Source organism: Oratosquilla oratoria, chromosome 23 (assembly GCF_046742065.1).
Source record: "Oratosquilla oratoria isolate Oo_2021 chromosome 23, ASM4674206v1, whole genome shotgun sequence".
Classification (NCBI taxonomy): domain Eukaryota; kingdom Metazoa; phylum Arthropoda; class Malacostraca; order Stomatopoda; family Squillidae; genus Oratosquilla; species Oratosquilla oratoria.
The window spans coordinates 2,202,341-2,227,340 of NC_134799.1; the positions used below are offsets into that span (position 1 = coordinate 2,202,341).

Consider the following 25,000-nt stretch of genomic DNA (forward strand, 5'->3'; position numbering starts at 1 on the left):
TATACAGGAAGGGAGCAATACTCATTGGATCCTGTCTCCTACTCTCCAGTTGATCATTCCCAGCCTCAACTCTACTGTATGTCTAATATCAACTTGGTCTGTCCTTGATATCCAGTTATCATATTTAGATTTCAATTCACATATTTTTCCAGCCTAGGCTATATCACTTCCTAAGGTATTCCAAATATTTATGCACATATATGGAAAGATGTATTTTTTCACATCTTTTAAACATGCCGTCTTCCTTAATTTATTCTCATAACCTCTTAAAGTCCTCCTGTCCTTAATCATGAGATCTCTTCTGTCAATGTAATCTTCTTTTAATGCAGTACTTTAAAAACGTGAATATTGTAGTCATATCACCTCTTTCTCTTCAATCTTTCAAAGTTGGCGGACCCAGTGCTTTAAGTCTTTCCTCTTGTGGTTTACCGACCAGTTTGGTTGCTGATCTTTGTATTCTCCCGATCTTGCTTAAGTCTTCACTCTGCTCGCGCGTGCGCGTGTGTGTGTGCGTGCGTGTGTGTGTGTGTGTGTGTGTGTGAGTGTGTGTGTGTGTGTGTGTATGTGTGTGTGTGGTGCCTGTAATTTGACATTACCTGATTTGTGTTACAAATAATTTATTGATTTTTTTTTAAAGGTGAATGGCTGTCCATTTCGTAATACAGAGTCTGAGTGATCTAAAATATAACGTAATTAATTAATTACATAATCTGTTTCTTTGTGCAGGCTGCCTATTGAATAATCAAAAGTGCCTGTTTCACGATTTTGGCAAACAGAAGAAACGACAAAACCATACTAAAACCAGATATTTTAATTTTTACTAAATATCAATGAACCAGGGAACCAGATTAGAAACATGAATTATTTTTTCTAAAAAAAAAAGTAACTTTGACATTAAAAGACAGAAAACTCGTTAAAAACCTGTTGATGGATTTGACAAAAAATTTAATGCTATTTTCATTATCTGGAATTCAGCTTGTCCATTTTCGTAGCATCAAGAAGTGAATAATTTGTGACAAATATCAAATCAAGCTGTAAATACGCGTGACTGGGTCTTAGAAGGGTACTATTATTTTTCATACAAATTGCAACGCAAACTATTGTTTCACCCGTTCTGTTTTTAATCCTTTCAGAGTTCGTCATTAGAAAATTAGATATTTACTCAAAATTGTTATACAAACGTCATCTTAGAATGATATGGTCAAATTGTGAGAAGAATGGTTGAATTATTGGAGTCATCAAGTAAACGACGCCTAGCTTGTTATGCTTGCTCAGGGGCCCACATAGGCTTCGTGTAAATTAGTAAGCTTACTGCCCACATCACATGTCGATATTCAAAATTTTAGGCACAACAAAGAATATTAATAGACAATCAACTTGGATTCAGAGAAGGAAAGTCTTGTATTACAAACCTGCCACTTTCTACTTGAGAGTGGCTGATGTATTGCATGAGAGAGGTGGACTGTGTATGTTTGGACTTGGAAAAAGCCTTTGACAAGGTGCCACACTAGATTCCTAAGGGAATTGGAAAAGATAGTAAGCCTTAGTGGAAGTATATTAGAATGGATAAGAAAACATTAAAAGGCAGACGTATGAGAACAGTAGTGAAAGATAAAAAGTCATAAATGAAGAGTAACCAGGGATGTAGAGTTCAGTTTTGGCTCCTTTAATGTTCCTCGTATATATCAATGACATGACGAAAGAAATTTATAGCTATGCAGACCTATATGCTGACGATGCAATGATAATGAAGAGGGTGAAAAACGAGAAGGATGTTATAATGTTGAGAAGGGACTTTGATGAAGTATTCAAGTGGAATCAGGAGTGGAAAATTAATTTCAACACAGAGTTGAAATTAGATAATAGCAAAAGCAAAGGAGGAAAACGACTTAGGTATAATCAAAGATGCCCTATAACTTAAAGCATACAAAAAAAGAAAGAAACAGAGACCAAAAATCTGCTGAAAGATATAAACTGGCATTTTATTCTACCGGAGATGACATGATGAAGAAAATCATTTAAAGCTTGATACTGTCCATACTAAAATACGCAAGGTTGTTGTGATTACCTTAAAGAAAAACATAAAAAAAATCGAGAGAATACAAAAGGCGGCAACCAATGTGATTCTTGGTCTAAAAAAACATGACATACGAAGAAAGACTTGGGAAAATGGGTCTTCCTACCTAGGAAGAACGAAGAGAGAGAGGTGACATGATCATGAGATGTAACCTGGAAAATTGTTTCGAGAAGATTACTAATACGAGAAGAAAAATCAAAAGGAGGTCATAGTAGAAAACGGAAAAGAAAATGTTTAAAAGATGTCAAGTATAGCTTTCCACATAGAAGTGTACACAGGTTGAATAGAATAAGTTATATGAAAATGTAACCCAAGCCAGGGCTGTAAAAGAATTCAAGGAAACGAGAAAGGACCCCATGAGTATTGCTTCAACCCCGTACAGTACAACTAGGTAAATACTAGGTAAAACACGCACGCACACACACACACACACACACACACACACACACACACACACACACGCACACACACACGCACACACGCACACACACACACACACATTAGATATATATATATATATATATATATATATATATATATATATATATATATATATATATTGGTCTACGTTATTCAGTTGTTTCAGAGGGTTTCTTGTGTTGTTTGTTTTATGTGAAATGAAGAGGATGTCGTCAACATAACGGTACCACATCCCTACCCATCGCTCTATATGGAGACTTTGGAAAGGGACCATTTTCTACATATCGTCCCAGATAACTCCAAGTGGTACCGTTATGTTGACGACATCCTCTTCATTTCACACAAAACAAACAACACAAGAAACCTACTGGAACGCGCGCGCGCAAACACACACACACACACACACACACACACACACACACACACACACACACACACACAAATAATGAGCTCTGAGCTCACTGCCGTAGGGTGGTGTCTGGCTGTCTCGAACAGAGGCTGCAGCAGATCCGAGGTGAATACACACACACACACACACACACACACACACACACACACACACACACACACACATATATATATATATATATATATATATATATATATGTGTGTGTGTGTGTATGTGTATGTATGTATGTGTGTGTGTGTATTTATGTATAATGTATATCATATGATGTATGATATTGTATAGTCGTTAATTGAGGGACGCTCACTGTCCTAGCTAACCAGATTAGGGCGTCGCCACTTGTAATAGAGAAAGTTGGTCGAGTCCTGCCTGGCAGCAAGTGAATTTGCTGTAAGGCTTTACATTGATTACATTGTAGGTATGTACACGCACGCACACACACACACACACACACACACACACACACACACACACACACACACACACACACACACACACACACACACTTATATATATATATATATATACATATATATATATATATATATATATATATATATATATATATATATAGTTTACGAATAACTTACGTTATAAAGGTATCCGGCTGCGTTCGAAATAGTTTGAGGTAAAAAAAATAAATCAATTAGAATAAGAAAAAAAAAATGGAAATAAAAAATGAAATAGAATTGTGAATAAATATACATATATGAATATATAAATGAATAAGTAAATAAATGCTCATAACATAATATGTGGTAAGGAATAGTATGGAACAATTCATAATTAACACCTCTGGAATATTGTGATAATAATAGGGGAGCATTTGCTAGCATGAGGCACAAGGGAGCATTTGCTAAAGTGAAGCATTTGAAGATTTGATTTCTCAGCGAAATCAATATGTCTAAAGTTCTTTAAATATTTTGGTGAAAAAGAAAATAATAATAATTCGGGGGGTGAACTCTGACATACATATGTAGACAGTTACACCGTATGGCGTATTGACTGTATATCTTATGCAGTCGACATTTTAGTGCCTCCATACAGACGAATCTCCACTCAGAAATGAATACTTATATAATTTCTATTTTTTTTTCTTTTCTTTCGTCCATTTTGGTATTATCTCTTCTCCAAACGGAGGTGATATTTTCTTTTCTTTTCTTTTTGTTTTTCTTTGTGATGTGTGGCGGGAGAAATAATCCTCTCAAACTTTCATCTCGCACAGCCGCCATTGCTTTGCAGGTCCCTTGCGATAGGGTAGGAGTAATACACTGTATATACTCTGTATTTTACATGTATCAACACGCATCTAAGTATGTATATTTACATGAACGGAGATAATCACAAGACCAGGTAACATACCTAAATGAATATCAACAAAGGATAAATAAAATGGGAACCTAAATCTTTCGTAGAGCATGACATCTTCAAACACAAAATAAAGTCGACATATTCAGTTGCGTGAGCCCTTACACAATACCTAAAGGAGGGCTGTGATGAGGAGAAGACCTTTATGATCTCACCTGCCTTTTCAACGAAGAAACCAGCTTTGACCTACATATGTAAAAATTTCAACTAACAATACATTCATCTAGTTTACCATACCTGGGTTTAATGGTAATCTAGATGCAAGTCTTTGTGTAAACTTTGGTTAATGGATTGTTTGTAGGTTACGTTAATATAGTTAGGTAATTTCTGTTGGGTTGTGGAGGGTGAGATCAGGTGTGATAGTTTTCTTATTTCAATCCGATTTGTTTAATCTGTACCTTGAAGATGTATGGGTATTACCCATAGATCGGTCATACACGAGCTCTGAGCTCTCTTCCGGGAGGGAAATAGCTGTCGATCACGAGTCCAACACGTGATCGAAGACCATGGTGAATCACACACACACACAACGACTTGGTGGTGTGAAGGTTGGCGTCGAGGGCCTGCAAGGACCCAGATCCGAGGTCGATCCCAGCTCAGCGCTTGAAAGCCTCACAAACATTGGAATCAAACCTTTTTAATTATCCTGTACCGCCAACAGTATGGAGTAATCAGCGTTTTCTCTCTTTTTTTCCAATGCGTCCTCCATCAACTTTTAGAAAAAAAAAAATTAAATTGAGCAATTGGCAATTTTCCTTCGCCACCCACATTCACGGAAGAGGGGGACAGCGGTGTACAGTAGCGATTAATAGGTGCTGTGGGGGAAAACTGTCGTATACGGCCGAACGTATCGTTTCTTTTTTGTTTTGTCCCCACAGTACATTGTAGGTCGACGCTATCATGTCGAAAGAGCCTACAAATTGGGATGATAGAGGGTGGAGCGTCGTAAAATCAGCTTATCAGCGTACAGATTGCTCGATAGACAGGCTTGAGTGAACGTACCGTATGACATCGAGTTCGTGTCCGGACGGAACAGAAAGGAATCCTACCACAGGGAGTGGGAAATCACACCAAGTTCTCACAGTGTGTTGTGTGATACAATAACTAATATAATTTCCCCAGACAAACCCATAGGCCGAAGACTTGCTAATAACAAAACAGGATTGATGTCAAACCCATCAAAAGTTGAAATAAAGTTACATAGTAATTCGTACAGGGAACTGTTTCATTGATAAATTCAGATACCAGCCGTGTGCAGAATTATATTTAGATTTAAAGCCTTCCGTGCGTAGAATAAACAGTAAATGAAAATAGATTCCTCGAGTAAAATTAAAGGGAAGGTAAATATCAAGCTTGTGTAAAACTAAAGGGAACTTTATCTTCCGCAAGCGAGTAACGATATAGTAAATTGAAGTGGCTTCGAGCGAGTAAGGTTCAACGGAAATTTTAATATTTTTAAATTACATGCACGAATAGAAAATTCAAATGTTCTGGGCGGGTTTAGGACCAATATAATATTTGAGTTAGTATCGAAAGCCTTTTCAAAGATTACATAAATAGATTTGATAATAATTATGCTTCGGAGAAGGATTATCATAATCACATTTGAACTTTCGTATTGATGTAGGGGAGATAAAGCAACTGACATAGGTCTGGGGGCGAATTTTTGAATTGTCGTGGTGAGATTGAATTGTATTGTTGGACTAGATTATTTTTTCCTTGGGTATGAGCACAGTGCACGATACAAATGATGTTATGAAATTGTACATGTCTAAGCTTTTGTTGCCAAGACGTCTTTGTTGTCAGATGTACGTGAAGTAGCGAAACCAGTGGTGTGGTCCATACAAAGTTGTGTTAGCGTGGGGGGAAATAATTCAGTATAAGTTGTGGATCCAAATACGTTATATTGGAAGTGTTAGGCAATGACACGAATTAGGTAGATAGAGCAAATTATTGCATGAGGTTGGACATAATGGAAATAAGAGTTGGATTAATTATCAGATGCAAGTCCAGAACTGTCAGTGTTGCGTTTTCGGAAATCAGGAACGTAGTCGGATGTAGTGATGATATGAACCAGTATTGTCTAAACATTTTCGTCTATTCTACCCTGTATTACCTTCTACTGTTACGTACCATCCCCCCCCTCCCTCGTTCATCGTGGCTGAATAAACTCAGTTTTATTTAAGATAATGCAAATAATATATTAATTATATGTGTGTGCGTTCCTTGTTTGTTCACGTACCCAACCCTCCGCTCCCTCTCCCTTTGCCGTCACTGAACATGGGATGTTTCTGTTGTGTGTGTGTGTGTGTGTATTCTTTGTTTGTTTATGTACCCTTATGATCTATGTTGAGTACCCCCAGACAACATTGATATGAACAAACAATAGATGAGACGTGATAGAAGGCGGATAGAAGAAAGAATAGAAAAATTAGTGTAAGAAAAGATAATCAGGATTTATACTGATGAGAACAAACAATGGCGGGGAGGAAGGAAGGTAGTGGGTAGGCATAGCAATGATGGAAGAGATCAAGGGATTGCATGTAGATTTAAGGGAGTCAAAGACTATCAAGAATGATTATTTGTGTGGTAAGGTTGGTGGTACCCAGAGACATAAATGCAAAAACAGGCAAGATAAGTTGAGGAAGCAACAGGTAAATGAGGATCAGAAGATGTGACGAGTACGAGGGGAGGAAACCTGAAGCATACACATTCTCAGAGAAGATAAATACGTGGCAATGTATTTGCTTTCAATTAATAGAGAATTTGTGTGTGTGTGTGTGTGTGTGTTTGCTTACGTGTGTGTGCTTATCTAATCGTGTTTACTTATTTGTATTATACAGGGCTGGAGCTATGCTCGTGGGCTCCCGTTTGTATGTATTTATTTATCAAAATGCGCTTTCAATAAGATTGTGGGCTTCTATTATTTCTTTTTCTGATTTGTCCCACAAACTTACGCATTTATATGTAAATATTTACTTCCTAACTCTTATTAAACAGTATCTCTTCTGTAATTTTGTACAAAGTTCTCATGATGTTTTTTCATTGTAAACTAACAGATAATCTTTGTCAAATTTTATATATCTTTATTCGTATGTGTGTTTGTGTACGTGTGTGTGTGTGTGTGTGTGTGTGTGTGTGTGTGTGTGTGTGTGTGTGTGTGTGTGTGTGTGTGTGTGTGTGTGCGTGTGTGTGTGATGCACCATGGTCTTGGATCACATGTTGGGCTCGTGACTGACAGCTATTCCCACCCCCAGAAGAGAGCTCAGAGCTCATATATAACCGATCTATGGGTAATGCTGACCTTACACGCACACACACCCCTAACTCCCCACCCAAAAGAGTTGGAGTAACGACTAAAAGCGCAGCGATACTAAAATTATTTCAGCCCTGGGCGGGCTTCGAACCCGGACTGCCGTATTGACGGGCGCGAACGCTACCACTGCGCAATCGAGTCGTGTGTTTGAATGTGTGTGTGTGTGTGTGTGTGTGTGTGTGTGTGTGTGTGTGTGTGTGTGTGTGTGTGTGTGTGTGTGTGTGTGTGTGTGTGTGTGTGTGTGTGTGTGTGTGTGTGGATATAATTACCAGACGAGGCTTCAAAGTGTTAAGCCAAAATTCACCCCATCCTTTTTTCATCGTGATATAAACTTAATAATTTGCTTTGAACTTCCAAATTCTGTTCATGATTTCGCGAAAATGTTAATGGAGTTAACGGAAACCGGATTAATCGAAGCAAAACTAATCCCCATCGCCACTCGAGTTACCTGCCCATGTTAGCTTCGGTAGCAAGAGGATCAAAGCAGCCTCGGTTGAACCGATTTCGATTAACCTACACCGGATCGAACGCCTTTCATTTTAGACTTCACTTTTCTCCGCGTTACCTGATCCCATTGTTTCCCTTTTCGTACCTGATTGTATTCGTAATTTTGTAGCTGGATCTCGTTAATCGGTTTCATCCAGTTACATGTATTCTATCCAGCATTGTGTGTTTTATTGCGGCACATTTGGATAATCATAATGGTATTTCTAATTATAGAGGATTACAAAGGAGGAGCATGCCAACAGGAGACCTTTTGGTCCATAACTAGGTCGGATGAAAAAAATATATATAATAAGGATAAATAAATAAATAAATAAATTTTATAATATGAATAATAATAAATAGAATAAGTAAATAAATAAATAAGTAAAGGTAAATAATAAACAAACAGGTAAAATAGTAAATATTAATAGATAAATAGCAATAAATGATAATCATGGAAATATTAATAAACAGACAAATAATAACAAACAAAGAAATAAATAATTAACATTGCACCCTATTAATTGTTGTTGTCAATGTCATTTTGCATCGGAGGATCGAGTGTGGGACATTTATTTTTATACCTAAGAAGGGAAAGATTTACCATTTACTAACATAACTATGACATTCACAGAACCAAAATGTCGTTGCACATTTATAAAATATCATCTAACCTTTGTACTTTAACTGCTGAAGAGGATCACAGTTGTGGTCGAAATATACAGATCGTCTGTTTCTTTGGCTTTGTTTCCCCGACAGTGGGTTATATCTAAACATAATTATGACATGTTGATGACAGTCACATTGGTCTTTCATAGTGACAGATTATATGTTTATCGAGTTCTTGGAATTTGAGGTGCTTACTTGCCCTGTGCTTTTCCCAATGTTCGTGTTTAGCTACCCAAATCACAGTAATTTTCATGACCTCGGATCTTTATATAGAATACAAGAACCACATTGTCTCACATGACATACAACGATAAAATTTCAAAATCACGCAAGCACGGATATTCGACATGAAACTTACGTTGTCAGATAACTCCTAACCTAATACAAGCTAAACTAACTTAACCTCATCTGACCTAACCTGACCTAACGTAGCTATTCCATAGAAAAATAGGTCTTTCAAATAAAAAAATAAAAAATTGAAAAATGTGTTTGCGTGATTCTGGAATAGAACCAATAGAACTCCATAACCATGTGAATATTTGCTATGCTTAGATTAATCAATTATTAATTCCGACCACTTATCCTTTTGATAAACATACTGATGCTTCTGTTTAGACATTATTATATATATAGAGCACCATTTTGGAGAGTGAAAACTCGGAAGGGAGACGAATATAATATATGTATTATGAAGCTAACATAATTCAACTTTATTTCATAATGTATTTCCCTCCATTTATTCAGAAAAGACATACGTATGTTACCCAACTAAAACACTCGTGGCTTACCAAAAGATAAACCTATTAGATTACGCTTGCACAGACTCCTTACTACAATTAAGTTACCAGGACTCGCATTAATGGATTTAAATTGGACAGATTTAGATTTAAGAAGGAAATAAGCAAGAATTTGTTTACTAATAGGATGGTCAACGAATGGAATAGACTTAGTAACCATGTAGTGAGCGCTGAAACTATCGGTTGTTTTAAGAAACGGTAAGATAGTTTTATGGATGGGAATGACAGGTGGTAATGGACATGGAACTACCTAGTGTAGGCCTTATGGTCTCTTGCAGTCTCCTTCATTCTTATGTTCTCATGTAACCAGTAAGACCCTGCGGTTGAATCAGTTTCGGTTGTCTCTATCAGGAGGCTAGGCCTGTGCCCCTTACAGAGGACTTCGTGGCGTGGAATTTAATGAACCATGCCCTTGGTCCAACTCGCTGGGGGCATGGTTCGAACTGTCGTCTTTTCAACCTCCGAAAGTAGCAGTGACGCTCTAACTTGCTCGGCAAACAAATCACTATATGTGAATGCTTCCACGTGGCGCAGTGGTTAGAGTTCTTGGCCGCCACTAGGGCGGTCCGGCTTCGAATCCTGCCCCGGGCTGAAATCATTTCAGTATCACTGCACAGCATTACCTATAGATCGGTCATATATTATGATCTCTGAACTCTCTTCAGAGTTGTAAATAGCTGTCGATCACGAGTCCAAGACGTGATCCAAGACAATGGTGAAACCAAATTGTAGCATTCAGGAAAGGAGCAACGCTCGTGGGGTCCTATTTCTTATTCTCAAATCTATCATATCTAGATTTAAATTGTGTGTGTGTGTGTGTGTGTGTGTGTGTGTGTGTGTGTGTGTGTGTGTGTGTGTGTGTGTGTGTGTGTGTGTGTGTGTGTGTGTGTGTGTGTGTGTGTGTGTGTGTGTGTGTGTGTGTGTGTGTGTGATTCACCATGGTGTGATTCACCATGGTCTTGGATCACATGTTGCACTCGTGATCGACAGTTATTAACCTCCCGAATGAGGGCTCAGAGCTCGTATGACCGATCTATGGGTAATACTTTGACATTACACGCACACACACACCCAACTCCCCGCCCACGACAGTTGGAGTAACGACCCGCAGCGCAGCGATACTGAGACTATTTTAGCCCTGGGCGGGATTCGAACCCGGACCGCGTAGTGCCAGCCGGGAACTCTACCACAGCGCCACGAGTCGTGTGTGTGTGTGTGTGTGTGTGTGTGTGTGTGTGTGTGTGTGTGTGTGTGTGTGTGTGTGTGTGTGTGTGTGTGCGCGCGTGTACACGGAGGACCTATACCGTGAACTGTGCGGTAAAGTATTCCGCAGTGTTTTAAATATGAACACATACACAAGGGGACAAAGACATAACACTGGCTGATAAATTAAATTAAGAAAAAATCTACTAATGAGATGAATATCGATGCTAAAAAACAAATCAAAGAAAAAGGCGAAGTGGGAAAAAGAATAAAACAGGGAGACGACAGATGCAACGACCGACTGCTGAGGTCAAGGCCAGCCTTCCTCGCTTCTGAATCGTTCGTTTCGTAGTAAAAGACATCAAAGACAGTGACGATGTAAGATAGAAAAAAAGAATACATAGTGTAATTACTGTTTTAGAAAAAATGTATAATATCTCGGACGTGTGGATTTTGAAATATGAAAATTGAAAGGGAAATCGGAAGAAGTAAAAATGAAAATTGGAACTGGAAATATAGATGACAAAGTCGAGTCGACAGTTGAAATGTAAACAATGACGATGTTCAGCGGAGGAAACACGGAGCTTGACTCGGATACTGATGAGGGAAATATTGCGAATGAAATTAAAAAAGTGTAACAGCAACTAAAGATGAGAATTTGCACAAATGAATGTTTTGTTGAGCGTATTCGTTAATAACACAGAAATGGCAAGGAAAGCTGTGATTATGCTAAATAATAGGATTCAACTCAAGGAGCATTTGATAACGAACTTCCTCGAGGCTGAATGAAATAGTTTGTCTTAGTGACCATATTTTGTTGACTAACAGAAAGACGAATTAAATAGACTAAGTAAAAAACGAAATTTTTAATTTGATATATCAAAAGCACGTATGATAAAACAAAGATAACGAACAAATTAGTTAATGTGGCATCATGGCTAGAATGAAGAAAATATCAAAAGAATTATCCAAGAATAAAGGCATTGGAAAAAGGTACATGAAAAAGTTGAAGTTTAAATTAAATATATTATGAAACGACAAAAGAAGGAAGAACAAAATGTAAAAGAAAAATAATAATAACAAAGGTATCATAAAGAAATGACGCTCTGGTAAAATATGTACAAAAAATGTTATACGTTTGGGATAGAACAAGGAATGCATTATAGCTCGACCAAAATGAGAAAAAAAAACTATAAGAGTTGCTCAAGCGGTTATAAATAATTATTGTTGAGCGTTCCTTATAGGTTAATATATCCAAATGGAGGTCACAACCAATAGTATTTCTAGATCACAAAATATGGAAGATGAAACGATCACTTAGATAAATTAGCAAAGCCATATTTGAAAGAGGAGTGTAGCAGAATAATCAGAGTAACAAAAAATCTAGTAAATAAAACTAGAGAAGAAAGTAAGGCCGGAAGAGAATAGTGAATGACTAATAACAGAGAAATTTTTGTTGAAGGAAGGAATTAAAGATGCAGGGAAGAAAAAGAGGATATATTTTAGAAATAGCAACACGCAGTCTATGCAGGTGTTGAAAAATGTTGGGGCGAGGACGTGCCTTTGTCTCACTCCGTAATTAACAGGAAGGAAGCTTGACACGCGTCCTCTATACTTGGCAGCACTCTATTCCAGAGTCTAAGCCAGGTCAACAGCTGTTGACCTGGCATCAAGCCAGAGTGCTCAGGGCTCTGAAACTTTAGCAGATGTGAACGAACCCACGTCAGTACCAAATGGGTCTAACCTGACACACTGAGAGGTGTAATACCACAGCAGTTGTTGTCCTGCCGGTCCCTTTTCTCCTTCAAGATAGGGACGACCACACAATTTTTCCAGTCAGAGGGAATAGTACCCCATGCAACCCGAGGATTATGGCATCGCCTCCAGCTTTCAGCAACACACTGATGTTGCCGATGCCAGCTGCCTTTCCACCCTTCAACATACAGACTCTTTGACCTCTGTCAGAGAAGATGGGGAATCGTTTATTAGTGGATAGGCAACCGTCATCCGAACATTACCGAGGGTCACCCATGAATAACTGCTCAATGTACTAGGCAATAAGGCTACACCCTTCCAAACTTGACACTAACTTGCCATCAGCTGTTCGGATTGTGTTTCTGTGGGTCACAGATTTGGAGCGGAGTTTCTTTAGGGCTTGGTAAGCAACCCTGAGGTCATTTGCATTTAATTGTGGAGAGGTGAAGTTGGAGTGGGAAACAGGTGGACTTGAACAGGCATGGGGTAATATACTGTCATAATAGCAGCGAACGATGTGATTAAGCCAGTGGATACAAAAAAAACAGCAAAATGTAGACGTGAAGATACACCAGCACGATTGTACTTACTATAAACAAAACAACCCAGTGTTAAAAAAAATCCAACGTCTTATAAGTAAGATCGATAAAAAAGTCCTGAAATTCCACATGTTAATGGGAAATGAAGAACTAGGAGACGAGTCGTTTAGACAATGTAGATATAACTATGCCAAAACAAAATTTTACAAGATTGATAACATTCTTGGAAGAAACTGACTGGAAAGTGTTCAGAGACGAGTAAAACAGAAGTAGGAAATATTTCTGAAATGTTACAACCTGGATGTGGAATATTGTGCCATAAATAAGCGAGGATCTCCTAAAAGAACGGATTTAGCAGATGTGGGACAGAAATGAGAGAGAGAGAGAGAGAGAGAGAGAGAGAGAGAGAGAGAGAGAGAGAGAGAGAGAGAGAGAGAGAGAGAGAGAGAGAGAGAGAGAGAGACGGTATGGGAAAGGCATGGGGCATATCTTCGTCATTGATTCATTATTGGTAGACTTAAGGACCAAGAATCTTGAACTGTCGATGTCAGGGTCCGCTTCATCTTGGTATGGGTCAAGTTGATAGTAAGGAGGGTTGTACAGGCTTGGGAATGCAATATCTCTTAGTGGGATCCGGATAGTAGTTATTGATTGTGCTGCTTGGGTATGTTGATAACGTCGACGGCAGCGAACATTGCCTTCTGTGGTGAAGGTGAGTAGTTGTTCTGGTGTAGATTGTTCTTCCTTTGAGGGTGGGGTGGGGGTGGGGGGGGTTTGCTTTGCTGATTGGGAAGTGTTCCGGGACGGGGCGGGACTACTGCAACAGAGGGACTTTGATTTTGAGAAAACTGTTGTTCCTTCCTTGCTTTTTTATCATCATAAATTATTATTGTTACTCATTATTTATTATCATTATTGTTATCATTATTCATACGTTATTATGGGTGATCACTATGCAGTCAGCTTCGGGGAGGCGAGGTATGGGGGCACATATTCTATCACTTTCCTTTGTGAGGGTAAACAGAGGTGATGCTAAATAGGGCTGCTCAATCACGTAGGTTGCCGCCGACCGGTGCCTCTCCCGACATTCGCACAGGTCGACTCCTGGGCCCCGGTTTGATTTTGTCTAAGCGTTTCTAGAGATGACGCACCATCATCGCAGGACTTACAGTTGTTAGTATTATACAATAATAATGAAAATATAAATAGATAAATAAATGAAGTTATTGTAAGTGAAAGAGGCAGTGACAATATATTTTCAGTCTCAGTCGCTTCTCCTCTGTAGACGTTATCACACTGGGATATTTTTCCTCCAATCCCAAATTATCGGCGGTTCCGCTCATCTCCAGCACTTTTTCCGGCGTAAAATCACTATGGCAAACCATTTTATTTTCTCAACAAAAATACATACAGTAGAATGTCATTTGATATGCTGGAGGAACATGATTTTCCTCCGACATATCAAATTTCTTCTCGAAAGCTGCGGACTGTAAATCTGCTGGAACGGTCGAAGGAAAACTAACCCAAGATGATTACACCTCAAGCGTTTCCCGAGATCACTTTCTCTTACTTCCACCATCACACACAATTGATGCAGGTTTTCTAGTTGTTAGAATGATGTTACTGAGATGTGAGAGACGGTGACTGAATATACAGTCAGTTTTAGTCGCTTCCACAGTTTTACTAAGGTACACCACTTAAATATGATGAGAGAGCAATTCGTTTTCTTTCCTGGTTCCGAATCTCGTTTCGAAATCTTGCCTCCCTCTTGTTAGGCAGGAGATAATATGGACAGGGTTGCAAGTATCTGAAACGGGGTTCATACCAGGTAAGATAAGCCTAACCCCCTAACATAAGTGTTGTCAAAGTACACTTATATGTTCAGATGAATCAATAATCACATACATTACATACTCGTATTTTTTTCATTAAAGCATGCATAGTAAGAGACTGAAATGCTTTCATATCAATACTGTATGACCTCCATGTTTATGTAACCATAGACTAGTATTTGTGTACAAGTTTCTGAAACGGTTCTTACTCTTCTTGGTCCATAGAATATGGAGTCATCATCGGCCGGCGCTTTGGCTGTGACGGTGCTGGGGAGTATTGCTATCGCAGTGCTCCTGGTGCTTCTTGGGCGGCTCCTGGGCGTGTGGTCGTGGGCGTGGGCGTGGGTGAAGGCATCTGGCGAGGAAAAGACCAAGCTATGCCAGGCAGAGAGGACTTCTAGTACAAGAGGATATCTTGTAAGTATGGTTACTTGTCAACGTCAGTTTGGAAACTGTCGTATCTTTATTTTGTACACTGATTTGTTGATAGTATGCGTCACATTTGCGAACACAAAAGCAATCAAAATAGGATGAGAAGCTTCAGTTCTTGCATTGAAAAGCCGACGGACCCTAACTGTTTTATACATTGGTATTAAAAATTGTCATCATGAAAATAAGATACCAGAAACGGAAATATTCTATGGAACATTCAGGGAGATCAAGACTGATGATAAATAAAATGTCTATTCAGAACGTCAGACAAGTATGGGATGCAATGAGAAAGTAGCAGACCTCATATAAGGAATTGGGTGTATAGGATCTAGAACGCAAAGTGTATGCATTCCATGATAAACAGAAAATTGAAATAGAACAGCTATGTAGTGTTTTTATATATATATATATATATATATATATATATATATATATATATATATATATATATATATATATAGATATATATCAGAATGTAAAATAACCTTGGTGAAAACGAGTCTTAAGCCAAGTCAGGTTAAAATTGCACCAGGGAAAATATGTAGGAGAAAAAAATAATAATAAATAAAGAAAATAATAATAACAAATAAATAAATAGATAGATAAATAGAATGAAATAGATAAATAAATTAATAAATAAATTAACAATAAGTAAATTAATAAATGAATAAATAGATAAATAAATAAATAAACAAACAAACTAGCCCAGAACAACGAAGGAAGGAAACACACGAAGTAGCTCGGTTGGTAGAGCGCGTGTTTGGTAACCACGCTGTGAATTCGGGGTCCATTCTGAGAAATGGCCCCTGACCGCTGCTTACCTCAGGATCTGAGGTAATTTGGACATCACTGTGTGATATATCAGTTACCTTTGGGTATTGTCACTGCAACAGTAGCATACCATGGACTCACCGTCTATCCTGCGTTCGAACAGTTCCGGACCACTGACAAGGTTGAGGTCCGAGATGGTACCAGCCTCGGAAACCACGAAAAAAAAAAAAAAAAAAAAAAAAAAATAATAATAATAATTATAATAATAATGATAATAATAATGATAATAATTATAATAATAATAATAATAATAATAATAATAATAATAATGATAATAATGATAATGATAAAATAATAATAATAACAATAACAATAATAACAATAATAATAATAACAATAATAATAAAAACAATAATAATAATAACAATAACAATGATAACAATGATAGTAATAACAATAATAATAATGATATGATATCGAGAGAGAAGTGAAAACGATGGAACTGGATTCAGCGTAGAGAAATTAAGTATTGAAAACAAAATTGAAAGTTTGATAAAGGTTAGGTTTTTAAATAAAGTATTATTTGAAAGTAAACAAACCAAATATCATGTGCCTGATAAATACCAAGTTAAAAAGAATATTGATATACAAGTGGGGTTGAAAAATACAGATTGTAGGGAAAAGATAAATGGGATAAGTGATGATGACAATTAGAAATAAGATAAATGTGAATAAGGAGGAAGTGGGAGAAGGTACGGCTGAAGTGATAGTAAAGAAAGTGACCGGAACGATGTTAGATACTTCTAAGTAGTACAAATACCTCAAAGACAAGGCATGGAATGGAGTCGAATATCTAGAATTGTTGTTAGCTATGGCTATTTACCCACAGAAAAAATATATGCAAAGTGACGATTTCTCCCGTTTGAGAAGCAAAAGGTTATGTTAAGCGTTATCAACCAACTTTCAGCACATATGTTATGCATTACTGTTCTTTAGCCTACTGAAGAAGACAAAGTTTCAAATCAATTGCCAGACATCCACTAATTACAATTAGTTTTCGGTTTGTGACCCTAAATATTCTATTTCCTCGCTAGACGAGAACAGTATCTCAAATTATTCAGGCTTCAAACTTGCCCGAGATCAGAGCTAACGAAAATAAAAAGCCACAGGTTTGTTTGTGCCTTAGGACAGTAAGCCTACGTCATCAGTATAGAATATAATTTCATCTTGAGACAGCAGAGAAAAACGAATAATAAATATATATTTCGTATCTTTCCTTCTTCCAGTTCAACGATGACCTAGACTGGATTGGCCTATGGCCACGCACTGGCTCGTACAAACGCTTCACGAATTTGGACGATCTAGGTGGTAATGGAGACGACGGCTCCGAATCCCAGGACATACCTATCCCACCACAGCCTCTCCGTCCCGCCCCTGGGCCTCCACCAAGGTAGGTGGTGACGTCATGTCGCTTTCTCACTTTCGTTTTCGTTTTCTCTTGTCATCGCTCGATACAAAAGATAGTGAAGGAAAGAATAAACGTTAATTTATCTGGATTACAAAAGAAATAATGGCTACAGTATAGACATGCGAATATGCACGTCGTAAGACTGACCTTACGAAACGAAATTACGATGTATGCATACATTCGATGCATCCAAGAGTAAAAGCAAAAGACACTGGTGCAGGCATGAAGATAGTAAATTGCTCATAAATGTATGGATACACACAAACACACACACAGTATATATATCTTACTGTAGCGCTCGCTATGAATGTGTGTGTGTGTTATATATGTGTACATATGCATTGTATATGTGTGTATATGTGTGTGTGTGTGTGTATATGTATATATATATGTGTGTGTGTGTGTGTGTATGTGCGTGCGTGCGTGCGTGCGTGCGTGTGTGTGTGTGTGAAGTCTGTGTGTGTGATTCATCATTGTCCTGAATGGTGTGTTGGACTTGTGATCGACAACTATCACCCTCCCGGATGAGAGCGTGTATACGCATGTAATGGACACCTTTTTAGGTCGAATTAGGTTATAAGAATTTTTTGTGTAAAGCTGTGGATGCAACTGTATACGATATTCCTGAATATCTATTATCATTGCAATCCAACTATTAAAGTCACCCCCTTAGGCTTAGTGTCCAATACAGTATAATAATATTCTAATTGCGTAATTATCTTAATTTGTTATACTTGAAGATTCTTGACTATGAATTACGTAGCTCTACAGCAATTCATCGACATTGTTTGAATATGAAAATGTCGTCTCTCATCTTTGTAACGGTTTCTTGTAATGGCATACGGAGTTTAAGTAAAATCCAGTACAAAAAAATCTCTGCATTGTGAATGAACTAATTTAACAAATATTTTGATCTTGACTAAAGTTATTTTGTTAGAGCGTTCGAATTCTAGATTAATTTTCAGCTCTGTTGTACTGGATTGGAGATGGACAATGTTAACAAAAAGTTGAGGGGGATGTCTGCGATCGTGGAGTTCTTCCTAATCCTGTCTCACTATCGTAGAGGCTGGAAAGAGTGGATGAAGATAATGAAGATGTTGGGAATGTGTCTGTAGTGCTGTCAAAGGACATTATGTCTATTGGAAAACCTTTTTCTTCTTCTTCTTCTTATTATTATTATTATTCCTTTGGGTGGATACAGGAAACCCATGAAGATCTGCCACCAATAAGACGACCTACTAATAACACTAAAAACAAAATCCTCGGTAGAATATTCGAAGTTACTAGGAATGTTGTGTCCAGTCCAGGGATCAAATGTCAGCCCTCTTGGGCCGCACCTACAGACAGAATAGAAGGTATTGATAGATTCTGAGGATGTGTTATAGGGACGTGGTTCTCTTCGACGTCCACCACGAGTGGACATGGAACAGTAGAACATAAGAATGGAGGAAACTGCAAGAGACCATAAGGCCTACACTAGACAGTTCCATGTCCATTACCACCTGTCATCCCCATCCATAAAGTTATTCAATCTCTTGAAATAAGCTCCACCGCAAGGTCTCGAACCTTTGTCTTAGCGACTGCTTATTATGAAACAAAGGCGATAGGATCGAGCCAGCCAGCCAGCCTTTGTTTCATAATAAGCAGTCGCTAAGTCAAAGGTTCGAGTCCTTGCGGTGGAGATTATTTCCATTTGTCAAAATGACACACAATCTCTTAAAACTAATAGCTTCAGCACTCATTACATGGTCACTAAGTCTATTTCATTCGTTAACCACTCTATTGATAAACCAATTCTTGCCTATTTCCTTCTTAAACATAAATTTGTCAAATCTAGACACATTGCTGTCTTACGAATGAGAGAGAATTTGGACACTTTTTCGGGATTGTCAATGAGTGACTGATCTTAGTTGAGGATGACGTCATTCTCCTCATCAATGGAGGACCCCGAGGTTGATGAATAGAACTCCATAATGATTTAAGAAAAACGAACAAAAAGACGTCGTGACTCGTGTTTTGTTCATTGTAGTGATGGGCAGAAGACATGTCTTTAAGAGAAGGCTGGGCTACTCGCTGTGTCTTCGATGCCACGGAAAACTGTAAGGTTTAAAAAGGAAACAGGGAAGAACTGGTTTACCAACAGAGTGAGTAACGAATGGAATAATCTTATATGACACTAAAACGGTCCCACACTCACACACCACGGACAACGGCCACTGTGAGGTTGTGGGTTTTCCACTTGGTGGAATTCGAGGCAACGATGGATTGATTTATACTTTTACCTCATCTCGGGAAACACGACCCTTTGATTAAGCAAACACACCAGAAGGGACACTGAAGAGAGACCATTTCCAGGTTTCTATAGTCCAAAAACTTTAATTTGGTGCTTATCTACAACATTTAAGTTCATCGTGAACATAAGCCTGAAGCAGGCCCAGTTCTAAGCCTATTTGACCGATTTGATCAAATTGGTCCCCCCAGGCCTCAAGGCTGCCCAGACCGGAACAGTTTGAGCCCCCCAGGCGATTGTATTAAAAACTTAAAACTTTCAATATTTAATATATCTAGTGTTTAATATATTTTTGGCTAAGAATGGCATGCAACACGAAAATAAAACGTCATTTTCGAACTTTTGTAGAGACCCCGATATCTATTTTCTAAGTGGGCCACGCAATTCCTTCCACCGACCCTGGACTAAAGCATTTACCAACTCATTTTCTCTTGTCATCAAAACTTTACGTAACCAACAATGTACACTGGCGATCTTAATTTCCTCTTTGGGGGATTTTGAGGAGAGAAACTCATGTGCGACACGTGAGCTTTGAGTAGAGTTAAAGAGTAATAGAGTAAGAGCATTTAATAGAGCCTGGCACGAGTCTTCCATATAAGACTATACTCTCGATATCTATCCATTATCAGCCTTTTCTCACTTCTACAATCGCTTTTTTATTTCAGGCACTTGGTAGCTCTGTAGTGAGCGCTGAAACAACTGGTTAATTTAAGAAAATATTAGATAATTTTATGGATAAGGATGACAGGTCGTATGGGACATGGAACTCTCTAGTGTAGGTCTTACGGTCGCTTGCAGTCTCCTCAATTTTCAAGTAAAGAAAGTGAGTGACAGAGCACAAGGAGTATCAAGAGTTGAAATAATTAATTATTTTAAGAGAAGATTAGATAGCTTCAAGGATAGGGATGACAGGTAGTAAGGGAAACAGTACTCCCTTGTGTAGGCCGTACGGTCTCTTGCAGTCTCCTTCATTTCTTAAGGAAAGTAGATGAGTGACAGTGCACAACCTGTATTAAGAGATCCAGTAACCCTTGAGATTGTCTTTCCCTGGAATTATGAATAATGAGGACGAGGACAGCAGCCTTCCTCATTTTACAAAAGTGTTTCCCAAACTTTTAATACGCGACTTTTTTCAGTAGTACCAACCTACCACTACCACCACCTTAATATGGCTTCCGAAAACGTAATAATCTTTAATATTGCAGATACATTATCTTAAAATTCAAAAGATTAATCACAGCAGAGAGCAATTACAAAAAACTTTATTATTGTTTATTAACAATGATTTATTTAATGATGTATCTTAATGAGAAGGATGTATTTGCTTTTTTATACAAGCAAGTCATTACGCAGGTCTGTGTGGCTGAATGTATATACATTTGTGCCCTTATTGACCCCTTTTAGGGGTCATGACCTTGGGAACCCCTGTTTTACTGGGAACATGGGCAGTGTTAGAATTCGCCCTCAAACATACAGCATGCATTGGGTGGAGAGAGAGAGAGAGAGAAAGAGAGAGAGAGAGAGAGAGAGAGAGAGAGAGAGAGAGAGAGAGAGAGAGAGAGAGAGAGAGAGAGAGAGAGAGAGAGAGACAGAGAGAGAGAGAGAGGGAGGGAGAGAGACAGAGAGAGAGAGAGAGAGAGAGAGAGAGAGAGAGAGAGAGAGAGAGAGAGAGAGAGAGAGAGAGAGAGAGAGAGAGAGAGAGTGAGAGAGAGAATTCTTAATCAGGTATCCTTTAGATTTTTTCTTTTCTTTTTTCAAGACGTGTGGATGGATTCGTTACTGCTACTGATATTTTTTTTTTCCAATTTATTCATAAATCATAAGTTGCTCATTGGTTGTAGGTATATATTGGTATGACATGTTGCATAAAACTGGTAGATTCATCACATGTTGTATATTGTTCTCTCTTTTCTCAATCTTCAATTAGTTAAATTATTCACTCCTTCGACATCTTCCTCTCTTTCTCTCCTCTCTTCCCGTCCCGGCCTCACCTCCTCCTCCTCTCTTCCTTTTCTCCTCTCTTCTCTCTCAACCCATTCCCCATTTCCTCCTGTCCCAATACACGAAATACAAAGTAACGCACAACAGAGGCTCGAGATTGTCCATATGGATAGAAACGCTGGTAAACAGCAGGCCAAAGCAACAAGAGCCTCACGTTCCATCTCCTGGTTATCTTTCCCTCACCCTCCTCCCTTCTCTTCCCCTTCCCTGTCACAACATGGTGGTCTGGAACACAACCCCCATTGTCTTATCCAATTGCATTACCAGTCCTCCAAGCCAGTGATCACATACTACATTTTCTCATTTCAGCTTAACTCTCCCTATCAAAAAAAAAAAAAAAAAAAAAAAAAAAAAAAAAAAAAAAAAAAATTGGTTAATACTGATGCAAGCCTGGAAGCCTAAGTCTCCTCCCCATGCCTTCTGAGCCACGACACCAAGCCCTAATAAATATTCCTAAAACGCGCTCAGGGGCAATAACCCTCTTTTATACACAACTATCATATCACTCTCCTACAGACTTCTCTCCTCCCCACAAAAAAAAAAAAAAAAAAAAAAAAAAAAAAAAAAAAAAAAAAAAAAAAAAAAAAAAAAAAAAAAAAAAAAAAAAAAAAAAAATAATAATAATAATCATCTCGCTCGATCGGACGGTGTATACTAAGGTAGTCCAAAGTCTATAGTGGTCACACAACGATATTGCCGCAGTTCCTCGCTGTCATTAACCTTCAGGGCCAACAAGCCACCGTCATCATCAGCCTAATTAATCCAATTACTTCCCTTCACGGTGTGCCAGCCCAGCATCTCCCGTGAGGAACCTCCAGTGCAGGCTGTACTTGTTCGCCTTGTATAGCGCTTCGTAGGACTCTCCCTCTCAAGGTCTTCAGTCACGACAGTTCCTGTCGGCTTCGTGCTGCCTCCATGCACCAAACTCGTTCCTTCATGAAAACGTGGCAGTTTTACCATAGGAAGAGGTTCTGTTCTTGAAAACCTTACGCTTGTATCCACTGAACTTCAGGAAATGGAAACAAAGGAATTGATCAATGTAGTTGCGTCTGTGAAGACGGGTCAACCTCATGCTTCCATCGCAATTTCATCTATCTTGGTTCCATCCCTTTCTTCCTTCACCGTTTGTGCCCTTCGATGAAGTCGTCGCACACATGGAGCATTTAGTTCGCATACTGACTTGATATAGATATGTTTAATCAAATTTCCTCTCAAAAGTGTTACTAGAACCTAGAACAGCGTGTCTCATCCAGGGTTCCCCGGAACCTAAAGGTTCCGCGAAAGGTCCCTAAGGGTTCTGCGAGAACAAGTGAGATAAGCTAATGCACTTTAGATTTTTTCATTTAATTTCATATACGTAATATAATTAAATACGCACGACATATTCTTAGTTACTCTTATAATGTAATATAGACATCATCCTATCTAACCTATTATTACGATTAAAATAAAATGAGAAAGATATGATATATATATATATATATATATTTTTTTTTTTTGCGCAGGGGTTCCTTGAGACATGCAATTTATTTTAAGGGTTACGCAAAGGTAAAAAGGTTGAGAAACACTGACCTAGAGAGAGGGTACTGGAAACTTGCTCCCACCACCATAGTCATTTTTTTCCCCTTGTCAAGATAGTATTATCATCATATTTTTCATGTTCTAGAGGTGAGAACTGAAAAAATGGAGGATAATCTGTTCATTAAATTAATTAGTTACAAGCTGATTCATCATAAATTAATCTTATGTTCTATACACACCCTCACGAGCGCACGCACAGACAAAAACTCTTAAAAGGGACCCCTAGTTTAGGTATTTTTCTATTCCTGTTTCAGTTTCCATGATTCATTGGCTGTAGTAGGCGTTTGTCACTACCAAAACATTCCACGAGTGTCTCTATGACGGTGTCCTTCTCCCTTATTACCTGTGGACTCATCAGACAACTGACACTGATGTCCACAAGCCCATTTTGACTCCCTGCTTCCTGCCTTAAAAATTGGTACCACATTGGCTAATTCGCAGTGCTGGGGCACTCTCTCCTATTCCTGGGAATATTTATTGAGCTGGTGTATTTCGGCCACTAATTGATCTCTACACTATATTCAGTATCCAGTTCGGGAACCCATCTAGCCCCGAAGCCTTTCTCACCTCCAATTTTTCTAGAAGTTTATTCACTTCACGTTCTTCCACTTTTACATTGTTTAAGTGATCTTTCTTATCTTCAACTATCTCTCCCTCAAAGTCCCCTTCCTTGGTGGGTACCGATTGGAAACTTCTATTCATTAATTATTTTTTTTTATTTACTTTTCTTTCAACCATTTGCTTGGATATTCTTTCTCGTGTTTCAGCTTTCCATTTTCAAATATGCAGAACCACCTAGTTTCAAGTTTTCACATATCAATTACATCCATTTCAAAGTTCTATTCTCTCTGTTTTCTAATTGTGTACTTTTTACATCAATTTGTCTTCGTTGTTCTTCTTTTTTCCTACCTTTCCCGTGATTTACCTCACTTTTGATTTGCTGTTACACATCTTTTGTTAAACCAATCCTGTTTTGTGATTCTTTCCCTCTGTTGCATCTGTCCTAACCAAGACACTTGTTAACTTGCATTTGCTTGCTAGTCTCCGTGTCTTATCATCGTGCTTTGTGATTTGAATTTCATTGTCATTGGCCACGCACCTCCTACTACACATCTCCTTAACCTAAATAATTCTGTTTCTTTATGTATGTCTTCCTTGTAGTTCTTAATCACTTGCGCAATTTCTTTGGCGTTCTGTCTTTCTTTTGATCCTCCTTTCTTACTGATAAACGATTTTATTTCTTATTCTGAGACAATAGTACTTTTATATCTATCTACTAACTCATATCAACGTTTCACTACGCTTAATGCCTTTGTCACATTCCTTTCCACTCTCTACTTTTCCTCTCTTCTTTGCTGTTTCATGATAACATTAAATTAGACTCTTTCTTCCTCACGTATCCATATTCCTCATTGTTGTTTGATATATAGTGTTTCCTTTGTACTTCTTGTCCTCTCCTTGTTTTTCACATAACCCTCCAGCTTATGTTTCCTCCGTTAATTTGTCATAATCACCTTTCCACTTGTCAAACTTTCTTTTAGTTCATTTCTAGATTGATTATACCATTTCATTGATAATCTAAATATTAG

The 25,000-nt window shown here is 38.2% G+C and overlaps 1 protein-coding gene across 1 annotated transcript in view; it reads left to right on the plus strand.

Moving 5' to 3' along the window:
* The window catches only part of LOC143037862 (uncharacterized), a 107,673-nt gene that overhangs the window by 13,431 nt on the left and 69,242 nt on the right, over positions 1 to 25,000 (plus strand). Inside the window, exons 2-3 of the mRNA XM_076206447.1 lie at positions 15,094 to 15,285; positions 17,358 to 17,521. Of these exons, the coding sequence (XP_076062562.1) occupies positions 15,097 to 15,285; positions 17,358 to 17,521 (353 nt within the window). The 5' untranslated portion in view covers positions 15,094 to 15,096. The remainder of the gene's footprint in view (positions 1 to 15,093; positions 15,286 to 17,357; positions 17,522 to 25,000) is intronic.